The 24,471-nt window shown below is 43.5% G+C and overlaps 1 protein-coding gene across 1 annotated transcript in view; it reads right to left on the reverse strand.

The window, feature by feature from the left end:
* Positions 1 to 24,471, reverse strand: part of LOC104081992 (AP2-associated protein kinase 1 {ECO:0000303|PubMed:11877461}-like) — a 71,147-nt gene that overhangs the window by 1,259 nt on the left and 45,417 nt on the right. The window contains 9 exon segments of the mRNA XM_009584930.1: positions 426 to 537; positions 3,970 to 4,079; positions 5,031 to 5,132; positions 6,792 to 6,893; positions 17,991 to 18,086; positions 19,945 to 20,061; positions 20,460 to 20,617; positions 21,266 to 21,495; positions 23,143 to 23,161. Coding sequence (XP_009583225.1) covers positions 426 to 537; positions 3,970 to 4,079; positions 5,031 to 5,132; positions 6,792 to 6,893; positions 17,991 to 18,086; positions 19,945 to 20,061; positions 20,460 to 20,617; positions 21,266 to 21,495; positions 23,143 to 23,161 — 1,046 coding nt within the window.

Genomic DNA, 24,471 nt, shown 5'->3' on the forward strand with positions numbered 1-24,471 from the left:
TGAATTATAAAGGATTATCATCATCTCCCTTTCTTGCGCCTCATGCCAAGTTCACTTAAAAGTCAAAGGACCTCCTTCCATTGGCTTGAACAGTAAGTAAGGACATTGGGGAACGTAGTTGTCCATTGCACTTTAGCCTCAGAGTTATTTTGTGCCCTGCCTGGCAGACTGGTAGAAATTACTTCATGGGATCTAAAGATGCTTGCACGTCTATTATCTTTTTGGACATGCAATCTTCCCACAAAGAGAATCTAGAGAAATTTCAAGGCCAATGTAAATCAGAGAAAGACTAAGCTCACTAAATACTACAATGACACTTGTATCTTACAGTTTACAATTTGAATTACTTCACATGTACTGCAGCACCACTGCCCCAGAACTTTTCCTTTTTTCCTTCCCTTTTTCACCCCCAAATCCTGGCTTACCTTGTGAATTTTTGGATATCAACACTGGAATTGGGTCAAACTCATCTTCTGTCACTTTTTCAGAGCCCTCAGGAGCATCAAAGCCTGATATCAGGTTAGTATCTTCTGCAGCATAAAGGAGAAACAGAGGTAAAGAAGCAAAGATAGCAGAGAAGGCTGGTTAGAATTGCTAAGAAGTGTTAGAACATCTTTATGTTTTCAGAGACAGGGTTTAGAAGCAGGAGTTTCATTTAAAAGGCGAAATAAAGTTGGTAAGTCTTTGGTAAAGAAGGTAAGAAGTAAGAGAGCCAATTAAATACAAAAGTGGAGGCAAAAAAAAAACCCAAACCAAAACAAAAAGCAAGCCAAGTAATGTGAACCGAAATAAAATTTGGCCAATCTGAAGGCTTAACAATTGGCATAGTTCAAAGCTGTGGTAAAAGCCTAGGGCTTAACCTCCCAAGGATTGAAGGTATTCTTTATCATCATCCAGTGGCTGTCAGATATTAGTACAGTGTGAGAGAGCAATCTGGCTCTCCAGTTACCAGCTCTCATGCACAGGGAGAAGAAAAGGGCTGAGAAAAAAAACACAGAAGAAATCCCAGTCATCTACGTGAGCCAAAACCCCTGAGCCAAAACCCCAAAACCTTTCACAGTGATAAAACAAGAAGTGCAATATGAAGTCAGATTTCCAAGGAGTTTAAATGCCTGAAGACGTAACTAGATACCAAGAGAGATTTTTTTAAAGGCCCCTAGAGCCGTTCTGGCACATAATTCCATTGATTTCAAACCACGTCAACTGCAGTTAGACACTGGGTGGGAGGCACTTTCAACAATCTCCACAGTAGATGAGACATTTATCTGCCTTATCAGGCAATTACATACCTTTAGGGACTTTCACACTCTCGTGTGCATCACTACTTGTTACTTTAGATACCTAAAATACCTTCCAAAATCTGGTTCTCAGTTACTACCTGAAATATTTCTGAAAGCCTAGGAAGGACACGTACAAGTCGATGGTTTCCAAGGAACAGGAACATCCCTGTTTGACTCCTATCAGGGATAAAAGCTCTTTACCTAAAGCTGACAAATACGCTAACAGGTTTTGGGTGAGATGATGCAAAAAAACCACTTGTGGAAATACACCATCCTCTGAAGGATTAGACCTGGAAGAAAACCCACAAATTTTACAGGAGACTAGCGTGTAACGTGTCAAAAAACACAAAGACATTTCATCTTAACGGCAAGTCTCATCTTGTCATCACTCTGTCTCTGGATTTATTTATTTGTGGCTCTTCTCATCCTACCTGGGAGCCTTTGCAAGCATCCTATTTCCATTTCACTTCATTTACACATACAATTGCTCATAGCTCTGGAGTTTGCTGTACACAAAGCTACTGAAGAAGCACTGCTCAATTATGGACTATCTTACCTAAGGAGAGGGAAAGGCTGGCGACTGTCCCTATTTGGGCAAAACTCCTTCAAAAGTGTTTGAGCTCGCCTTAGTGACTATGTATCACCATAAGTAGAAGAATATTCCCCTCTCACATACATGCAGCTTGGTGCTGTATTCAGCAAATGCAAATTAAGGAATCCTGAAGGCAAAGCAAAAAATTCAGAGGCCAGAAAACAGCCTAGTAAAGCACAAAGGAAAGGATGCTATGGCATGGTTGGAGCATCAGTCCATGCCCAGACCATGGCTGCTTTTTCAAGTCCTCCTGGTCCCACTGATAACTTGCAGTGTTGCAGTTCCACAGGCTGATTATACCCATGGACAGCAGCATCTGCCGCACAGGTGCTTTACATCACCAAAGTCAGGATTGGATAAACAAAGCAAACAAAAAAAGATTGAGACAGATGTATAGTTATAAAAGAGGAGCTATAAAAGCAGGGTTTGAAAAGAAGCCACAAATGAGTTTTGGAAGATTTTAATATTTTGCCCCCCCTTCCGCTAATAGAAGTCTCACTTTCCTCATCAAATGTGAGCCCTTCTCATCCCAGAGGGAACAGCGGGGCAGCCTGGGAGAAGTTATGCAGGAATCTGTTAATTCATTTTCTCATTAAATCACACCAACAATGTTTTGGCTTTGCTATGTTCCAGACATGGAGTAATAACTGCTCGACATACATTTCAAGCCATTTACTCAAAATAAAGTGGCATGGAAGTGTATTATAGCAATGAGCAATTAGAACAACTGCTTGTTTAAACCCAAAAGCTCTATGAAAAACACAAACTCATTTTGAAGTGCCATCAAGTGTAAAAATTGATTACAGACTGTTTTTACAGCGATTCCTCTGAGGACAGATCATTTTCTGTTGCTATAGGGATACTTACCACACAAGCTAAGCAAAACACATCATCAAGGGGCACCCAGTAGTTAGCATTTGTGCTCTGGGCCTCTCTTTTCAAGGCAGTAAGTAGCACAGGAGTCCTGGTCTTCCCTCCCACCCGGGTGGATGTGTATTACCCAATATTCCCTACAAGCTCGGCTTCTGTGAGAGTTATCTGCTAACACTTGGCATTGTCCCCAAGGGACACATGCGCTGTTCACAACTGCTTTAGCCCATAATAGGGATGTGCCAGAACCGAGCAGGAAAAGTTCACTGTGCAAGTCGCACTCCAGCTGATAGCTCTTCAAACTATTCCAGTGCCACTGCTCCAGCCACACTGCATGGAGAGGGCCCAGATTTCAGCTGGATACTCTGCAACTTGGGAAAAAAAGCCATCTGAGTTCGTACAGCTTCCCAGGGTCCTCTACTCTTGCTTGTTAGTGGAAAGAAAACAGAACTCTGATCACTGCACAATTATTTCCATAATTCTACTCAAGCTCAAATACTGCTGTACTGCAAGGGCTGATCTGCAGCTCTTAGGAATTACCACACGTAGTCTGCTTCTCTTCTGCAGCTCTGCTTTTTTGTGTTACCATGAAACTCTTCCCTTTTGCAACTAGATATTGCACTCAGACTTTCATTCATATTTGCTGTGACACTACAGTTTGACTCAAGAACCTACTCCTGATAACCTCTGAAAAGGAGAACATTCTCCAGGCCTGAAAGAGCTCAGCCACATGCTACAGACGCCAACTCTTGACAAACCAAAAAATATTCCTTTCATTTCAAAAACCTGTGACACCAGGCTCCCTTCCAGAATTAATAATGCAGCATAAAAACAGGTCTTAAATCCCATGTGCAAAAAGCAAAACCAGAGTGCATTCACTTACAAACCTGAAGAAGGGTTGCATACAAAAGCCTACCCTTTAAGCCTACTGTACGCCTTCTGCTGTATCCCTGTTTCATGGAAGATGCCATCTGTCTTGACAAACCTTGTCTTTACAGTCAAGCTGAATACTTCTATGTATATTTTTCCCGTAGTACTTCAATGTGCATTCCATGTTTCACTAGCTTGGGAAGAAAACAAAACAATGGCTTGGGGGAAAAAAAACCCACACCACCAGAACACAGGTCAAAGCATCTCATGTGTAAACCAGTATCAGCTTCACTCCACGATAGCTGAAGACCGAGTCCCAGGACTGATTAGGTATTAGAGACAAAGGGACAGTTTACCTTTGTGAGGTTGAGCTGCAAAAGCTACGGGAGCAAACTCATCCAAGAGGTCAGCAGCAGGGTTAGAAAGCAGAGAACAGTCAAGCAGAGAGTCTTCCCCAGTGAGAGAGTCTGAATCCAGGTTAACATCCAAAGGCCGCAAGGTAGCATTAAACAGGACACAAACACTGTTAAGCTCATATTCTCACATTCCTGTTCCCGTCCGCTTAGAGTACAAACAGAGCTTTGATGCAAAGCCAGCACAAAAGCTACCATTTTTTGTGGTGGAAAACATTTCTTACTGCTCTGCAACATATAACACATTCTCTGGGGCTAACTGCCCTCTAAAGCTAAGTATACAACAACGAAATCCCACACAAGTGACAGGTTAGAGTCGGGCGAGCGAAGGGGAGCATGGGGAGGGAAAAAAAAGTTGCAGGGCTGGCAAAACTAAGTGTACTGGCTATTTCACAAGAGACCTCTGAAAAGAGGTCGAGTCCATCTGCTGCAAAAGTGGTCAGATCAAGGCCTTCACAGTAAGAAAGGGACATGAATTGCTTACTACCATGCCCCAATGGAACAGACAAAAATCAGTGACTGCTCCAGATTTCAAAATCACTTCATCAGAGCAATACTCTGGCACCTACAGATCTCTAACGGTGGGCTGAAGGAATACTATACCGTTCTTCACAAGGAGACAAGTAACATTGACCTTCAAGGAACCACGCAGCACCCACTTACAAGACACACAAGCAAGCCCAGTTTATACCGGGTAGGAAGAAAGAGATGTTTATGTTCCAGCGGACAGTGCTTTCTGATTTACACAGCCCACACCGGTACGATGCATCCCTGCCCCCCCCACACACCCTCCTGCCTCACCAACCTGTTCTGTTGGAGGCAACCGACTCAGTCTGTGACACAAGGCGTTGGGGCAACGGAGCCTCGAGGCCCGGTATGAGACTCTCAACAGCTACGTCAGGTTTTCCTTTCCAAATGTGCAAAGGACAGTGCTTTCTGATTTACACAGCCCACACCGGTACGATGCATCCCTGCCCCCCCCACACACCCTCCTGCCTCACCAACCTGTTCTGTTGGAGGCAACCGACTCAGTCTGTGACACAAGGCGTTGGGGCAACGGAGCCTCGAGGCCCGGTATGAGACTCTCAACAGCTACGTCAGGTTTTCCTTTCCAAATGTGCAAAATATCAGAGCAGAGAAGAAGCCAGAGGTTAGTTTGCAAGACACAGCATAAGTAGGAACTAAGGTGGCAGTTGTCTGAATCCTTTAGTGACCCTTTAATACATGTCAGCTATGCCGGCTGCAACAAGAGGCTGAAGTTAGATCGATGTTAATTTAATCACAAGGGAAGACTGTCACACATTAGTGCTTGTTGGGTTTGAGGTTTTCGGTGGGATTTTTAATTTATTTATTTTAATTTGTGCAAGCCCAATTTGAAATATCCAGAGGGTGGAATGGGAAGTTAATAATGCCTGCCCTGCAGCTACGCAGAAGGCCCACCGCTGGACAAATAACTACAAGCTTTTGCAAGATCCTTTTCGAGCAAAAGGAAAACACTGACCTTGAAGGAGTCCCCTTGCATTAGAAGTAACATCATTAAAATACCTACTGTGGAGCCCTTAGCATACTCCCAGTAAAGCTTGTAAAAAGCCAAGACATGGGATTTTTTTTTCATTTTGAGTGCCCAGTGGAGCAAAGAGGTGATAAAGTTTTGGAACTCAACGTCTTACTGAAAACACCAGTCCCCAGTATCATCTAATGTTGATGTCCATTATGTGGATACAAAATGCAATGTTTACAAAGGCTGGATAGAAAGATTTGTTTTTACAGAAACCATAAAGGGGAGGGGGAGAGACGTGGAAGATAACTGCTACAGTCATACCAGCCAGGTATAATGCTTGCCTGGGTCTCTTCCTCAAGGACCAACATCAAGGTAATGACCAAGAAGTTAAATTAAAAAACAAGGATGCACTCAAATGCTAGGATCAGAAATGGTCTAGTTGGTCAACCTAAGAGAGATTAATGAACATTTTTGTTTGCATAGCAGTGTGTGTCTTGGATTTGCAGGATCATTATCTAAGAGTATTCAGACAACTGCCAGAAATTGCAAAAGGGAGAAAAAGAAAGAGTCTTGCTATTACAGTGACTCATTTCCCACCTTTCTATTCAAAGCTAGCTGGTTCTAACCAGCTAGCCAGGGGACCCTGGCTGCGACCCAAAACCAAAAAAGCAGCTGATTGCAACTAACAGCAGCCTGCAATTATTAGTCTTCAGTACATTTGGCAAGTAGATCAAAATATGATTCTGCAACACTCCAAAATCTTTATACTGCCTGGAGCCTGTTGCATCTGGGCTCATCGCAGCCTAGCACGTTTATTCTCAGCGTATGCCCCAGGTCAAAGGCAATGCTGTCCTCCTCATCCTGCTGAGGGTCAATGGGGAGACAGACACGCTCAGTGCCTGGTTACACATGAAGTCTTTAGTAGACACGGAGGGATTTTTTCCATCTTCTCCTTCAGTCAACAATTAACTTTCTTCTACCAGGACCAGAAGAACACAAAAGGCACAACCGTGCCATGTTATTGTGCCAAATCTGTAAGCCTAGATTTTAAATGCAAATACGAAGTCTTCGCTGTTCAGATGCTAGTCTCATGGGAAAAAGGCAGATCTGTCTCAGCATAATCCATAACTTCTTATCACATTGTGTTTCACCAACACCAGCGGCAGTTTTGAGAGCCCAGTGGGGGTAAACACGCAGAGTTATCATGCGGGACAAGACATGCCATGTAAGACAGAGGGGAGGAGGTGCCCTGAGTTTATTTTTACCATTCACAGCATCTGACGTGCTACCGAAGGGGTCAGCGAGAGGCAGGATATCAGGGAGCAGAAGCGCAGTCTCAGGAGATTTGAGTCCCTCAATCAGTTTTTCTGGGTTAAGCGGGAAAAGGAGGAAGGCAGGCAACAGAGAAAAAAGAAAAAAAAAAAAAAACCAAGAAAAGACAACATTAATCAGGTGCTCAATTCAGTGGCTCATAGTCCAGTGTGTCAGCCTCAGAAGAGCATCTGCACAATTTTGTGCCCAAATAACACTATCAGTTAGAGATATTAGAGGGCAGCTATTTACCAGCTGGCCATGGTCATCTAAGACAACTGAGGACACCCTCACCCACTGTGCGCTGCTCTCCCTAAGGAGCCACTGTAAAATAGCATGCAGTTCTTTCACTCCTACCCAAAGCACAAAAACTTAACATGACCCACTGAAAGTCAAATTTAAAAAAAAAAAAAAAAAAAAAAAAAAGAAAAGAAAAAGAAAAAGAAAACCTGCAGTTTCTCCCCCTCTCACCTTCCTACACTGGGGAGGTTTTTGTCTTTGTTAGTCTTCATATAATGAGAAGAAACAGAAGAGATGATCAGAAGCCCAAGGTGCTAGAGCTAGGTATACAACACCTGTTAATTTGCTCAGGAATGGAATACTTACAGCCCTTAAGAACTTAAGCAAAACCAGAAATCATTGAGACTCTACAGTGCCAGACATCAGAACTTGCCCTTGGGTTAAACAGCTGTCTAGTTACCAATTAATAATTCCAGATATCAGGTTTCAAATCAGACATGTCATTCTCAGCAGTACAACTCCTGTGGTTCCCATTATCCTTCACACAAAGAAATTTAGATAGCCTGGGCAAAAAGTTAATCTCAATTATTAATCTGGTGGATGAGTGATTTCGCAATCATACTGACCAGGTCTTCAATAATGAGCTTAATTATTTAGCTTTCACCAGGGTTTCTTCGTAGAAGAAGATGATAAAGAACATTTTCAGGATTTGCTAGAAGTAATCACCTTCAGTAGAACAGCACTGATAAAATTACTCCACACAGACAAATCTGGCCCTTTCAACTTGTTGAAATGACTGCATTTATAAACTAACATTAGAAGGAGCTGTGGCCCTCCCACAGTTATACTGTTACAAAATTTTTAAGTCTATATTTTATGTTTTGAGTTCAAAGGCTGGTGTTATTATTTATTATCCAAAGAAAACGTGCTCATAACTGCACAAAAGCACAGGCTCCATAATACCACTATATAAAAGACTTACCACGCTGAGAAAGCTAAAGAAAAACTTAAGTTGCACTGTTTCATACTTGGTAATAACATCGATCTTTTTTATTGCCCTATGTAAATAATAAAATAGCCTAGCGGCTTTGGAACTACTTATTCAAAGCAGGACAAATTCTACTCCCCACAAAAAAACTTCACAAGCCAACACACTAAAGCAACGAGAAGGGGAAGGAAACCTAAAAAGCAACCCAAGAGGCAGCTGTTATATCACTAAAGGCCTGAAGAAGGTCAACTGAAAGGAAAAACCTGATGGGAACAGCAGCCTTGAATGTACTTGAAACCCTCCCACCTCTATGAGAAATACTCAATTTCAAAGGTCAGATTTGCCAAAGAAAGTGCACCCCAACTGCAGAGGTATCATCCTTGGCTTCTCAGCAGCACAAAGAGGGGCTTTTTCCTTGGATGAATGGAGAGGCTGGGAGCAGGGGCTTGGCAACAAGAAGAGGTATTGATGCTATTAAAAGGGGGCTAAGAAGGATGGAACTGATTAGTGTGTTGGAAAACATAACACAACACAGGAGAGAGACCTGGGGACAAGACGACGGGAAACATGCTCAATTCCTTTTCCCAGAAGGGAAGCAGCAAGATAACAGGTATCCACTCAGAGTACAGCTGACTTAAACAGCGTTTTAAATCAGTTAATCCAGATAGCAAGGCACAGGACACAACTGTGGGAGAAATTATGGATTGTCTCAGGGTGGGGCAGTTTCAGACTGGATTTGGCTCCTACTTTGCGACGAAGTTTGTAAGCTATGAAGTGACATATGTGTACATTGTGAATGTATTCCCATTTTAGAGATTCAGGCCTAAAATACTCCTTCCAAAGCAGACTCTTACAGAAGGCCTGTCTGCCAATGCCCAGCTCTTCTCAAGGCACTTGCATCAACCTCTATCTTCAAACCCATATATACAGTAATCATTCTTTTATGATCCCACTTCCAAGTGCCTTGCTCCTTGAAATCTCCCTCCTTCAACCTTACCTTTCCAAACAGTTTCCTCCTTTTTCATTTCTGCAGATTTTCCATTTAACATAGTACCTGACCAAGAGGCAGTTCCACCAGAAAGTTGCCTATTGAGCTCAGCCACACTTTTTAAACACACAGAAATTATGAGAATAAACATGGTGTTCTTCTCCCTACATGTTATTTTTCCCTCCTGTCCCCTGGGCTCAACTGGTTTTATGCAAAACTTTAGACTGTCAGTGGTTCTTTGTCTTATTTTGTTACTTGTCTCACGAGATCTCCTTTCTTGTTTCCTTCATTGTTGGTGCCGATCTGCCAACGCTGTTATAGGTAGCCACTGCATCTCTTAGGGCATGATTAAAAGGAACTTCATCCCTTTTGAGTGAGGCTGAGAAGTTCACAAAAACAAGAAGGTGTCAGGATGAATAGGAAAGGAGATACCAAAAGTAACAAAAAATCAGATGCCTCAGTCTATTTTGAGGCCTAGCAGTTCATCTCCCTGACTTGTGTTTTGTGTTGCATCTTGTACTAACCTGCAGGAATAAGAGATAAAGTAAAGGAAACAGCTGTCGCTTTAAGTGGTGGGAAATTCACATTCAACTAGGAGCAAAGGAAAAGTCAGTGAAGGCCCAGTGAAATTCACGGTTCTGCATTAGTTAGCAGGAAGACCTCCTCTACAAGTGTTAAGTTGGGTCTCTTTAGCACAACATGCTTATTAAAAAAACCACACATATGCTAAAGGAAGCTTTTCTGAATCCACATCAGACCAAGAACCAAGTCCAAGAACACTACATGCCTTTGCAGTGGCAAATAAACCCAGCTCTTAAGCCTCTGCTTCACCATAACTCCAATGATGAAAGCAGTAACTCAAGGAGGGTACCTTCTGCAGGCTAGACTGTTTCCCTGCACATGAACATTAGGCAGCTGCAGTTTAACTATCTGCAGACCTAGAAAGAAAAAACAGTCTCTCTCGTGATACTGAACTGCATTTTGGGTCCTGCTACCAAGGGAATTCTCTAGCAGAAGTTTAATTTTAAATTTCCAAGAGAAAAGCTGCTTCACCTGCAAGTGAAATCATGGTTAAGATGGTGAAAAGCCAGCAATGCTAAGTAATTTGAATGAGTAAGAAATACAGCAGTGCAAGAAGAGGAAAAACTGGGATAACTAGTCTTGCTGCTCTTATCCGAACAAATACAACAGTTTGAAGTCACACCTATATGAAGTGATCATCAATCGCAGAACAGACTCCACCAATAAAGCAAACGCTACGCAGCACGTATCTGCCATTTGCAGAAAGAGATGAAGGCTACAGCCGTGGGTATGGACTTCTCTAGAACACCCTCTCCCTTCTGCCACCCCCTTAGCAGAGATCTTCCACTGGAGAAAAACCAAGAGAGATGTTTTGCCACTACAGTACCAGTTTCTTGCGACTCTCCAGGCATGTGGGCACACAACCACAAGCTGCATTTTAGAAGTGGTGGTGACGGCAAAGAAGGTCAGTTATGCCGGCAAACAGCAATGGAACAAGAAATAAACACACAGAAACTACTTCTTCTATGTTTCAGGGCCCATTGCAACTAATTTTGTGCATGTATAGAGCTCAGACTGGAGCATGACAGGGCAAGACACATTCTGTATCAATCACCATGCAGTTAAATTCAGTTAAATTTATAGTATCAGAGGTCCTTCTGCCTCAGATCCAAGAGACATATCCAGATTATTCATAAGTAGACATATTAACAAGACTGAGGCTAAACAAGGTTAAGAAAATGTAACCCAATACAAAGATATTTTATATCACAAAGCTCCTGAAGGGCTCTCAGGAAGAGCTTTTATCAAACTCCAGCTGGGAAACGTGTGCTTTAATCGATAACTGTGCTCCCACATGAGGTTGCCTCTTGGAGGCGTCCTCTTCCCCAGACAGCCTACCGAAAATCTGCCAGATACTTTCCAGGTCACAGGGAAAGTAAGCTTGATTCAGGTTCAGGATTGATCTGACCATTGGTATTTCATTTTCTGTTGGGTTTTCTACTTTGCCCATTTTCAGTCCTGACAGGATGGCAGCAAGTTTGCTACGGCTTTGCATCAGCTAGTAAGGATGCTGGCTGAGTAAGCAAGATTCATTAGCAAGTCTTAAGAAGGTGTCTAAGCTTAAAAGCATGCAGGAGGGATTAGGAAGTGCCCTATCAACCCTTTCCAGAGCTAAAGCCCAGCCACACAGTGCGGCCTTTAGACGAATGTTTCACTTTCTTCCTAAGTTCCCAGTTCCTCACAGTAAGAAATTACTGATTGTTTCCTATCATAGTCAGAGTAAGCAAAACACATTGCAGAAAAAGCAAAGGAAGAGCCTACAGCTAACAGCTCTCAGAGGCATCCCCAGATGGCAGATGCCCGTAGCTTCAGAGACTGGAAAACCAAATCACTTCCTCCAGGAATGAAACCAAGAGCCTTTCCTCTGATTTGCACCAACATAAGAAGGAAGTAATGCCATTTAGCATCAGCAGAATTGACTATGGATTTATATCATGGGACAAGAAAGCAAGACCAGTCATGCGTAGGTTGAGGAGCACAGCTTTGGACAACCCAGTGAGAAAATTTTAACCTTTTCCTTCAGATCCCTTCTTTTCCAACGCATGCACAAATCTGATTTTTGAGATTTACAATTAGTCAATTTGCACAGACTTTGCATCTGCAACACCACCACTGCCAAAGACTGCATGTTGGCATGCTGCATTTACACTTGGCAATATATCCGGTAAGCAACAAAGTATACGCAGAAAGCATTTTTAAGAAGGACTAGAATTATGAAAAAAAATACAAATCAAGAGACAAGTGAGGTAAATGGGTTTTTAGTTAGAGCAGGCTATTAGAAAGAACAAAAAGATTCCTGAGGACTTGCAAGTTAAAAAGGGAACAGAGGGCAAAAATCTGTGATACATTGGTAACACACTGAACAACCAAGATGCAACATCTCAAAGCCAAAGTCGTCCACCAGCCAGGCACCGCACACAGTAAGAACGTTACTCACTCGTGTACTGCGGAGGAATAGCAAAAAGAAAGACAATTCAATAGAGCACACAGCAGAGTTCTTTTCTTCGGATGTCAACTGAGAAAGAAAGACAAGGTTGTAAAAATCCTGCCAAGTCAACTGTGCTGCGAGTGGGAGGGCAAATTACCAAGGTAGGTATAGATTAGTCACTCAGGAAGATTTCTACCTATTGATTAATCAAGTATTAAAGACTAAAGGAAGCCCTGCACATTATTAAGCAACAGAGGACTTTGACTAATCAAAGGCAGGCACTGGACTTCAATTTTCCTAATGGAGTTTCTGTCAGATGGAATTGTTTCTTATATAGCACAAATAGAAAGAGAAGGAAAAAAATACAGCAATTGGCATGCTTTAAATACACATGCACGTGACTTTGTAAACAGCATAGAGAACAGCAGGACAACATTTAATAGTGCCTCCTTACGAGATCAAAATTAAACAATTTCAGTTTAACTTTCAAGATCTCAAATATTTGTCAAATAATACTCCTTCAGATCAAACTCAAAACCCAGACGGAAACACCACTAGATACTATTTAAGCTCATTTAGTTGGGATTCCAGTGGTCCATTGGCTTTGTTGCTCCAAATCATCAAAACACCATATTATACTTTCAGTTAATAATATGGCAATTAATTCATCAAGTTACTAGATGAGTAGTTCCCCTTTTGCTTTTTCAAGATGTAAACTCAAATCGTTAGTACACATCAGTATGTGTTTGTGCATGTCTGCAATTATTTTATCTCAGTGTGTCATCTTGCTACAAATGTAAGTTCTTATTAGAAATACAGTTTTTCTTTTACAGCTGTTATAAACACCTTGACATAGGTGGGCATACAGTTACCTTCTCAGAATTTACGGGCCTGGGGTAGAGAGAGTTATGCTGATTAAAAACATTTCATCAAGTATTTTGTGCCAAAAAATAAGAGAGCTCTCCTACACTAGTAATAGCGGCCCTGTTAAAGCAGCTGAACTTGTGCATTTTGACATGGAGGTCAATGGCTTGAGTCCTAGCTCATGTTTCCAGGTGCTAGAAACTGCCAGCTTCAGCAATCTGATCTCAACACTTCACAATTCTTTCCCATTTCCACTTCTTCAAACGTTGCAATAGCCTGAAACTCACCTCCAGCTCGCAACGCTGCTTTAGCACCCTGCAGAGAAAGCTTGGAAACCCAGCTCCTGAAGGCCACACATTAAAATAAAACAAGAAAAATCAAGTTTTGCTTAAAACTCCTGGTTTTGAAGCCAATTATGCTTTGAAAATCAGGGCCACACATTTTTGACAGCTAGCTCTACAAACAGGCCAAGGGTGTGGATGCATTTTGTTTTGACACTGCACTGCAAGTTACCTACTTCCTTAGCCCTGAGAAGCATCCTCTCGGGCTAATGTAAAAACCCACAAGTCTGTGGGTATTTGAAGGAAATAAAAAGGCAAAAATCATCCTTAAAGTGCTAGTTAAAAGCCTCAGAGAACTGCAACATGATAGTGACTCTTTAATAAGCAACGCGTTTGCCTTTTCATCAAAAACGAGAAGCCAGCGTGTGCCAGATGGCACAGGCATGCTTTCTTGGCCTGTGTTTCCTTCCCCAGCTATGTCTGCATGTTTACTTAGCTGTGCGGGACATGGAATTTCTCTTATCTCACTTTCTGTTATGGCCAAGACAATGTCGCAGAGGCTGCTTGGTGTTGCCGTGCTTCAAACAAATAACTAACTACACTAAAGACGCATTTGTCTCTCAGCTGCAGCTAAGATGCTGAATTATTGCAGGGAGTAAATGGTTGTGTAAATTCGCAAAGAATGATCCATTCTGTTTTGAAAGGGAGCAAAAAAGATTGACTCATTGTACTCGGTACTGATGCAGAGAGGCCACCACTACCACCACCCTGCACACACAGGGACTCAGCCCGCACGTGGACCAGTGCGGTGCAATCCGCAACACGGGGGAGTTTGTCCTCCATCCAGTAACAGGGAGGAGCAGAGCTTCTCCTTCTCAGCTCTTACGCCTCAGTGCTGCTGCTCAACAACTTCTCCTTGCTTGCTCTGCTGCCAAGGACCCACACCCACCGCCTCATCTCTCTCCTCTTCTGCAGAGAATAAGCCAGGACTGCTGATAGCACAGGGTACCTGGGAGAAGAATATTTATCTGGAAATAAAGGAACCCCCCTCCCACCTCAAACAAACCAACCCCGAACAGTTGGAAAGGAGTATTTTTGGCAGTATCTCAGTGGGCATTTCACTGGGTCCACTCCTCACTTACTCAAAAACTTGTTTGTCTCAGCAGATGTTTCCAGAATCAAGAGGATATATCTAAAACCTTTCCTGACACTAAGATGACTCCTCCTGACTGAAGAGTGCAGGTAACTACGTCAAGACAGCACTTAAGCATTTCAATTTCAGCAGTTAATAAGGGTCATGGGCTAAAGCAGAAGTATTCACATGCTCTGGGTCAAACCTCTCATTAAATACTAATAAGCAGGTTTTCAGAATTGAGTCCAAAGTCCATTCATGCCGACAGAAATGAAGTCAAAAGAAACAAAACCTACTGTACATAACAGGCATAAAAACACTAGTCTTGGGGACTATTCATGGAGCGAAGTCTCAATGACAACGGGAACATCTGTCTTGAAACTTCGTAACTCAGTTTAATTTCAGGTCTCCAGAATACCCTGTGCAAAATTTAGCCTCCCATGTTCGTACGAGCTAAATTCATACTGATAGACATAGCCACACGTAGCAGAAAAACTACCATTCTGATCAAATACTCCACTATGATTAATCAGCAGTGAAGCCTGCAATAAGCTTATTAAGAAGAACTTGGTTCACTTTCCTACACATGCACAAGGAAAAATGTTTTCAGCACGAATATTTAATTCTCCCTTATTTTAGCAGATGTTTTGCCATATTTTAACATCCCTCTTGCCGGCTCCTCTTACTAGTTACAATTCCATTAAGAATTGCAGCCATTACGCATTGGAGAAGGAGCAATATACTGAAAACCATCCTACTTCCATTTGATTGTTGTCCAGAGCTGGTACTTCTGCCTTCTCTAGGGTGCTACGTTACCTATTCTCTAGAAGCCCTTACCGAGAAGCTTGTTACCCACAACAAATGAAAAACAACCTCCTCTAGGATATTACACATCTCCAGCGCCATGATCCCCACAAACAGGAGAGTCTGCTAGAACCTGCTGTCCAAGGTTTGTCCTTGCTGTACACATTTAACTGACTACACAGAACCAAAAGCGCGATCTCGCTAAACCTACAAGCGAGCAGTCATACTTAAAGCCACATCTATTGGCTGTAGCTCCATGGCAGCGCGCTCCTCCATTTGAACATATTTAGGCTGTCTGGGGATGCACCCTATGGCTATTTGTCATGTGTTAAGCATCATTTACTTGTTTCTCAGGCATCTGTGATAGAAAGGCTCATCTGTCCTTCCGAGCATACAGAGCAAAGGTGAGAAAGCCCAAGGAGGTCTCTGGCCAACATTCAAGCGATGCCACCTGCACTCTCAGGTGCCAGCAAAGGGAGCAAGTTTGTGGCTTAAGCAAAAAAAGAAGCTGAGCTCTCAGCCAGACCCTCAGCTGTCACAGGTTTAGAGCGCAGAGAGAAAACAAAACTGGCTCTGTATGACAAATAGGGAAAATACCAAATAAAAGCCTCACTTATGCCTGTACTGAAAGCCTTCCTGAACAACGCTGCTCTTGTAACCAAAGGGTAAAGGCTCACGCTTTTACTTCTGAAAGGGCCATGCATGCTCCCAGTCTATAAAAAGACAGACATAAAATGTTTTCAAAGCAATGGGATTCGCTATCAAGGTTTTCTCAGAAATAAAAGTATTCGAAACAGAAAGCAAATATTTAGCAAGCATTCACAGAAATTCAGCTGCTTCCGAACAAAACTAAGGCAGCTTGGAGATACACTAAGAGACTAAAGTCAATCCTAGCTCTACTGACCCAAGGGGCACACCTAAAAGAATGCACACAAGTCAGCACATGCCTCACATCCAAGTCCTCTCTGCTTGCTGTGGGGATGTTTCTGCACAGGTAATGCAGACACAGAAGAACAAAGATGACTCTGTTTCTACATGATAGATACACACATTGAAAACCTGAGTCCAAATCAAGGATTTTTGACTTTTCTGTTGAATTTACAAGCACAGACAACCCCTCTCAGTTTCTCAGTTTTCAAAGCTAAGGATAAGTCTGTAGCTCTGGTCTTTGAAAACATTCATGAGCTCCTGGCCTCAAATTTTATGTTAAAAAAAAAAAAAAAAAAAAATCAGAGATGTCTTTGCAGGAACCTGCAGGAAACCAACAAAGCCAGATCTCCTGCCTGCCCTTGTCCCCTGCTTCGCCCCCATGGAAAGGCATCCACTGAACTCAGTAGGACCAGACACAGGCAGGCAGAGAGATTAGCGAGAGAAGGTTTAGCACCTGCCTGCAAAGATACACAAGCGCTCAGGGACAGATTTGTGGAACAAGCAACCTGGCACCACAAAAACTGCAAACAACTGCTGCTCTGATTATTTGCACCCAAGGGCAGGGTTGAAAGGCAATTTCTCCGCAGTGGTTTCTGTACTACAAAGAATTTCAGAGCTCCCGCAGCTTCGTATGGTTGCGCTATATCAAAATGCAAGAGGCAATAAGGAAAACAAATCATCTTGGTATGCAACTGTATGCATTGAGCATGCTGGCAGAGAATTAAACAGTAGTCTGGGCTGACAGACTTCGAGTCAGGAAAACCAACACTACCAATAGCATTTGTGGCGGGGAGGGAGGGGGGGAAGAAAAACGTGCAGTCATCTGCCTTCTGTAGGTTCTTTTCAAATTATAGCTGGGCAGGTCAGCTCCTGGCAAGCGCTCACATAGGGGAGAAAGCCTGTAAGTTCTGCTTCTTTTCTCAAACTGCAGCATTTATGAGTAAAAATCCCTTTTGAACCAAAACACATTTCTCGTGCTCTTTCAGCATCAACCAGAAGGAAGCAAGTTCCACACAGTTATGGAAAAAAATAGGTATTTTTTTTTCCTGAATTGCTTAACTTTCCATGGAGAGAAGCCATCTTTACAAGCACATCGTTTTGAAGCTTGGGTCCTCTACTGTCAAAGCACCAGTGATCCACAGCTTGAGCTGAGGACAAGGGTGAGAGCTGTAACAAGCACTTGTCCTGTGGGTCTAGCTGACAAGAAGGGACCTGTCACACACGTTCACCAGAGGGCTTAGAGAAACTCCAAGATAAAAACATTCCCATATTCCAGATCCCACTGATTTGCAAATAAGCTCCTAAGCACTTACATAATCTTGTGCTAAAAAGTGTTGGCTGCTGCAGTCAGAAATGTGAACACAGGAAAGACTTTTAAGTAGCATTGCAAAATAAATGGAAATTTAGCAACTGCACTAGAAAATTTTGCCAAATCAGAAAAGGTTACATGTTAACTTGTGCTTCACACAAAGCATGCGTTTGCAATAGACCTTGGAAGCCAAAGAAACACTGACTCTTACGGGAAAGAAAGATTAACAATAATAAAAACTACAATTTCAACGTTGCAGACCAATTTGAAAATGTCTTAGGTCAGAACAGGTGATTATTTTTGGCTTTGAACACTGAACCTTTAAAGACACCAACACTGTTGGCTTTAGAAACAATATGATAACTCTAGGGTCTGCCATGAAAACTAAGGGCTTTTGTGCTAAGCACCGCTCCCACCACCACACAGATGCTCAGTGGCAGAAAGCGCTACACATCATTACTACCACTGAGTTCAGCAGAGCTTGTCAGCGCCCAGCACCATTGACTACGGCCCAGGATTTCAGGTGTGCCTAGAAATAGAACTGGAAGATTAAGAGTACAAAACAAACAACGAATCTCCCCCCTTTCATAAACTCAGTTCTGGTTACCTGGCGTGTCGGATAATGGGAGAGGAATGAAAGGATCAGGCACAGTCAGAAGAGGAGGACTACTGTCCAAACTCAGAATGTCTTTCGTTTTCTCAGCTGGTACCAGGAAGAGAAAAGGCAGAGTGAAACAAAGAAGAGACAAAAGCAGAAAGCAGTGAGCAAAATCTCAGCACAGGCACAGCTCAACATTAGAGTCCAAGCTACGGCCTGACAAGAACAACACACACATGCAGGCTCAGAATAAGTTTCAGAGTCCAAGCTACGGCCTGACAAGAACACACACATGCAGGCTCAGAATAAGTTTATGTTGCTAGTGAAAAGGAAAAAGGCAAAAAACCCAAAACAACTATTACCACATAGCTCTCCAACACAATTTAACCCACAGATCTCAAAACATTCCTTGAAAGGGAAGTACTATTATCTCGCTTTACAGCGGCACAAAAGGTGAAATGCCTTAACAAAGGACACACAGCAGGCCAGCCCCCACGTTGGGCCTCTTTGACTGAAATAAAAGATACAGCATCTTGCATCGGACAGGCTTAGACAGGCTCACATCTACGAGGAAAGAAAAAGAAAAGGACTAGAAGTGCCCAGCCCAGTGTCAGCACTGAGAGAATTTCCAAGAACACCTTCCTATGCCAAACGGCAGGACAGGAGAGTCAAGGGGCACATTTTAAAGACAACTGCTAAAAGAATTGAACATGCTACAGCATCCAGAAAGCCCAGAACAATGCACATGCTTCTCAGGCTTTGCAGAAGGTACATTACAGCTGAATCTGGAGCTGCTGCTACTCAACATCACTCCACAAAGGCTGATGGAACATCATAAACTGTTCACAGGGCACTGAACAGCTGGACAAACTCAGAAAGCAACCCCCTAGAGCATGCTTGCGTTAGGGATTTCAACTCCTTAATTCTCAGGTAAGAGCCAACAATACCAAGCTCAGTTATAAGCTCCTCTAAATCTCTTTTTATAAATAGAAATAAGCGTAAATGGATTTGTCACTTCTTGCCCCACAAAGGATTCTTCAATCTCTTCCCAGGACAGCTCTCACCAAGGGTTGGTGAGCTTCAGTGAGGAAGCATCAAACAGTTGCATTTGTCACCAGTAACAATGGCTGCATAAGACGGGGGAGAGGATTACTTGCATTTAGGGCTCCTGGAAACAGTTTTCCAATACTGTGCTTGGCAGGTCTTTGCTGCATTCAGTGAGAACGGATGCTGAAGAAGTAGAAACAAGCAGAGCACTCACCGAGTTTTTTTGGCATAAAAGGGGCTGCTCATGGCAAAACCTTGGTACCCAAGTACCAAAGGAGACAACAGACAAGGCCAAGCCCTCTGCAGAAAAGCTCCTTAGACCAGCCAAGGACTCCTGGCCTCTGGAGCCAGACAGCACAGCCAGTGCAAAACTTCTAACTGTGCTTGTGCTCTCCTCTCAGGATTTTCCCTGCTCACTCCTGTCTCTGCTATTCTCCTCATTCTGACGTTATTTACGTAGATATATAATACATATAATACGTAGAGACGTTATTATCCCTGCTCCTCTCCTTCTTCATACAGCCTAACAACTGCAGGCAAGGAATATCCTCCAGCATGTCTGACCAATGTCTCTGAGTCCAATTCCCTTATTGTACGTTACATATTTTACTTCTAATTATGAGCTGCATGGAACTTAAACATGTTAAGAAGCTGTCTTGTGAACTTAAAGGGTTCACTTAATTTCTTCCCTCACCAAAAGCCTCACCTCTGCCTATAGACGGTGCCTCTTGTCTCTACTACCCAACTGTGACAAGTACACGTGCTGTTCCTACCTTCCCTTCTTTACTGAAGTGCCAAGGCCCAGCTCAATTTCTATCAGTTTTACCTTCCTTTTAAAGAGGCTATGACAAAGAGTTGCCATTTTTCTGCAGTGCTGTCCAGGGCATTGCCCTGTAGGACGTCTTCACAAACTCACCTGATCCAGCAGTGAAGGAAGAGCCACCAAATGCATCTGCCTGGGCTGCAGATGAAGCCGGCTGGAAACCTGGAATCAAGTTCTCTGTGGAACTGCCCATCTTCTCTGGAGCTTTCCCTGAAATGCCAGATGCAGATTTAGGGGAAAAACTTCCATTCTGAAGGTTGCTTACTTACCTGGATTTTTAGGACACTATTTCAGTATGTCACTTAAACCCCTCCTGCAAATCATAACTTGCAGATGAAGCAGAATTTAAACTGTAGCTTCTACAACCAGCTGATCAAGGCCACTTTAAAAGCAGATCCTCCCTTTGAGGATCATGCTCATTTAATTGCAATTACTCAGCAAAGAGGACAGGGACAGAGAAGGGAGATTGGAAGGATTTAGCTCGTACAGGCACAGAGGATCATGATAATATGGGAGCACCCCAGCAGCATCTGACTGAAAGCATCATCATTCCATGCCATCTTCTGTTTTGAGAGCAGGCTGGTATTAAACCATCTCCATGAACCTACCGTCACCTAGCTTTGCGAAGTCCTTGTTCAGCAGCTCCTCAGCTGTGAGTTTGGAGAAGTTATCATCATCAAACGGATTCCACGTGGAGACATCGGGTGGGTTATAGACATTCTGCTGTGAGGTCCTTGGGGAACCCGAGGGTGTGGTGGAAGCAGATCTGGATGTGATCATCCCAACCAAACAACAGTTATTAATAACCCATCTGAAATCCTCTGGCCAGCACTATGAGCTGGTCCAAGCTACTGCATTATAATTACTTCCTACTTAAAACACACAGCACAAGTTATTGTATTTGCATGCCCAGAAAGCTGTGATCAGTTATCCTTATCTACTCATAATCTGGTTGAGCATCCTGGTGTCAGGGATTAGAACAAGCATCATAAGCATCCCATTTGAAACAATCTTCTGTAATGCCCACGTGGAGGCTTCCTGCCTGTAGACACCATGAAAGTGAGCTAGCAAGTTCTCCTGGGGAAGCGCTGATGCTAAGCAGCAAGCGTGAAGCATGCACCAGGGCTACCGGTGGAACAGCTGAAATGACACTAGCTTTTGTAATCCAGAGGAAGGCCCTGTTTGCTCAGCTTTTGGGGAGCACAGAAGCACTCAGGAGGACTTCTGCTCTTGGGGATTTTTTTCAGCAACTTTCTGCCAAGCCCTAAACTGTGGTCTTGGGAAGGCAAAGACTCATTTAGACCACAGAGTCTGCTGCCCACCTTCATCCCAGAGCTTTGCCTAGGAAATCTCTGAAGAGCCTCATCTAACCCCTCCCTCTATACCCTGTGACACCAAGTGAGCAGCCACCTACTTGGACTTGTTGAGACTGGCTTCAGCAGCAGCCGCCTGCAGGAGTTGGGTAGACTTGCTGGCTGGAACCCCAAAAACCGCGCTATGGGTCACATCGCTCAGAATCCTCCTGTGTCCGGCACGCTGCGTCTTGGGGGAGGACGGAGGGGTGAGAGAGCCCAGCTTCTGCCCTGGCACTGCTGTGGGGGGTGTGGTTTGAGGTTTTTGCTGTTGCCTCATTTGTGCCTGCATCTAGGAGAGAAAGTAAAATGGTATGTCCTTGTTCGTGAACAACAGACATGATGGAAAAATGGCTATATGCTGGAGGATCTGACCTTCAAGTCATGGATTGGGGGTAGTCTGGAGGGGAAAAAACAAACAGGGGGGAATTTGCTGATATATACTATTTCAGGATTAGTACAAATGCACAAGCAGAGACTTTCTCCCCTTTCTACGGTACCCCTCTGGAGGCAAAGCCTCTATTAGCTCTTGTTATTAAAGGCTGGTCTAAGAAACTTGATTCATGGGTAAAGAGACTGAGATCCAGGGCAGAGGCAAAAACAGAAATCGGATCATAGTGTGCAGGAGTCTTGTCATGGATACATGGAGTGGGGCAAGGGGAAGAGCAGCGCTTCTTCCAGCAGATAATGTGTGATTGAGGTCAAATCCCTAAAGCAGTACAGGTCTTCTGCAGAAATCTTGTGCAAGAAGCTTTCTTAGCTTTCTCTTAGGCAAAAAACAAAAAAAAAAAAGCAAGGAACACAGGAGCAACATTTGTCGTTAGAATCTGGAGGAGAAAAACAGGCATGTTTGGTTTAGGTGTAAGCCAAGATAGCCCAGCTACAAACCCTTTGGAAACTTCAAGGGGTTTCCTCAAACTGGTCTTATTTTTCCATTACCTCAGTCTTGTGTTAAACTCACAAACCCATAAACACTTGAAATACTGTTTTGTTGCGATAAGCAACGGCATCACTTCCGATGATGTGATTTTTCAAAATCTGTCTCTTGGTGAGATACCACGGTTGGATTTAAAGCAGGAAAACCAGGATGCAAAGAACAGAAAGCTGTGCATGTCACCTCCACTGCCTGGGCACTAGCTCCCTGCTCCCCACCCCATATCATCCCAGGCCATTTTCAACCGAGGAAGACAGACGAAAAGACTTGGAAAGACCTAAAGGGGAAATGAGAAGAGAGTTACATCCCCAGTGTGGTGCTTAACTACAGTGGGGCAAGGGAAACAAGTGGTTAGCTGTCTTGCTTTTCATCTGGCATTTTCAGGTGACTAACTCACTGCAGCTGAGAAGCAAGCTGACCTGACTGCTTCTGATGCACCCACCTTACATCTCACTATATAGGTCACTGCAGAACAATACATTTGGTGCTGAGAAATAAAAGGGCAGTACCGAAATCTCCACAGAAATGAATGCAGAGCTTATTAAGCTGAAATCTCACAACATGAAAAGGTTTTGACAGGTCCTGGCTCGGTATCTTCTGCTCAGAGATCCTGCGCTGCAGAGACCATGTCTCACTATCATTTTTTAAATGAGCCAACCATGCTCTTCCCCTCCTGACTGCTGCAGGAGTGGTAAAGTGTCCAGATGTGTCCATTCTGATCGGCCTTCTGGGGGGATAAGGCTAATTTTCAATCTAGCTGACTTAATAAAATTAAGACTGTTTTTCTGCTAGTGAATCACAGCAAAGCTCTTTAGAGATGCACTTCAATACTATGTTTCAGGCATTTCTCCTGAATAGGAGAACAGGGTAATAATGGGCCTCATCCAAAACCTGTCTGCATGTACTGAAAATCTCCCACCAATTTCAATAAACTGACTTGCCCCAGGTCATTCAGCAAAACAATAACAAGAGCAGGAACACAACAGCTCCAAGCTTGTCACCTACCCTAACAACCAGCTTAGTGCTGAAAATGAATATAAAAGCAAAGGGGGTGAATATGACAGAGCCTTGAGACACATCAGAAAGTAAAACAAACTATGCTTCCCCAGCATTGCTCAGGTCATTGGCTTACGGAGTTTATTAGTCAAATTAATTCCTGATGTCACTTCAAAGGAAGCATGCTCAAGAGATGACTTAGGTCCTGAATAACTGGCAACTCATGAACAAGCAAGCACAAATTGACCCTTAGTTTGGACTCAAATATTGCGTACCTGAAGTGGTTTGTTATCAGATACCATTTGCTTTGCACATGTGCAACCCGGTACAGCAAAATAGCAGGCAGCTTCCTCTCACCTGGTGCCTGCACATGCCTTCTTTCCAACACGTAACTAGAGTTAGTGACATCCCATTGCACTCCCCAAAACAAGCAAGAGCGGGTGGGATTGCACAGGAATGAAAGCAAAAGGCACAGCTTCCTCCCATATGTACTACGGAGACACTTTGGCAACAGGGATCCTGCCCTCTGGCACCGCTCCCCTGCCTTTAACACTACGGACAGCTGGCTATTTCCCTGTTGCAGCCAGCCATATTTTCCATTAAGTAAAGAGCATTTCTTCTGGACACACGTTGAGATGATTAGTAAAGTGGATGTTCTATTTATTTATTTTTCGATACGGTGCCTTGAAAAGTCTCCTTTCCATAGTATTCATTAAAGAAAAAAGTTATCCCAACACCAGAAATAACCAGGAAGGCTGCTTGCACCTTCCGCTGCACCAGAGCCCTGAATGCAAGACGGAATTTTTCCAACCGAGCAGCAACATAAAGTAGTTCTGTTGCCTGGTGCCCATCCTGATGTGTTAAGTACAAATAATTTTTAAAAGAGTTTATCACATGTCTTCTAAGGCAACATGACAGAGGCGGGGATAGAGAAAAGCTGCATTAAGCAGCTCCTTATACCTTCTCATCTGCTTTCTACTCATCATCTACTCATCTTCTTTCTGTGGACCCAGAGCACAACTCTGGAGTCCAGCATCCCATTGGAAAGAGCAGTCCAAACAACTGCACATGTCTCTGAGGCAGCCAGGTTAGTGCTGACAATCTGCGACTCAGTAATAATGCACTAGGCGCCAGCAGGCCCTAAAGCACCGATTGCCTGGGCTCTGTGGGTCTGAAAAGCCAGCCGTCCTGCTGGGGTGTTCCCGGCACACAGGACCTGGCAGGAGAGCACTTGCCAGTACTCCAAATCCCACTGCCCCACTCCTTCCTGCAGGGCTCTTACCACTTGCTCCTGTGGCGGCGCTGGCTGGGCCGCACTTTGCTGGGCCTGGGGCTGCG

The sequence above is a fragment of the Fulmarus glacialis genome, unplaced genomic scaffold (genome assembly GCF_000690835.1).
Source record: "Fulmarus glacialis isolate BGI_N327 unplaced genomic scaffold, ASM69083v1 scaffold6609, whole genome shotgun sequence".
Classification (NCBI taxonomy): Eukaryota; Metazoa; Chordata; class Aves; order Procellariiformes; family Procellariidae; genus Fulmarus; species Fulmarus glacialis.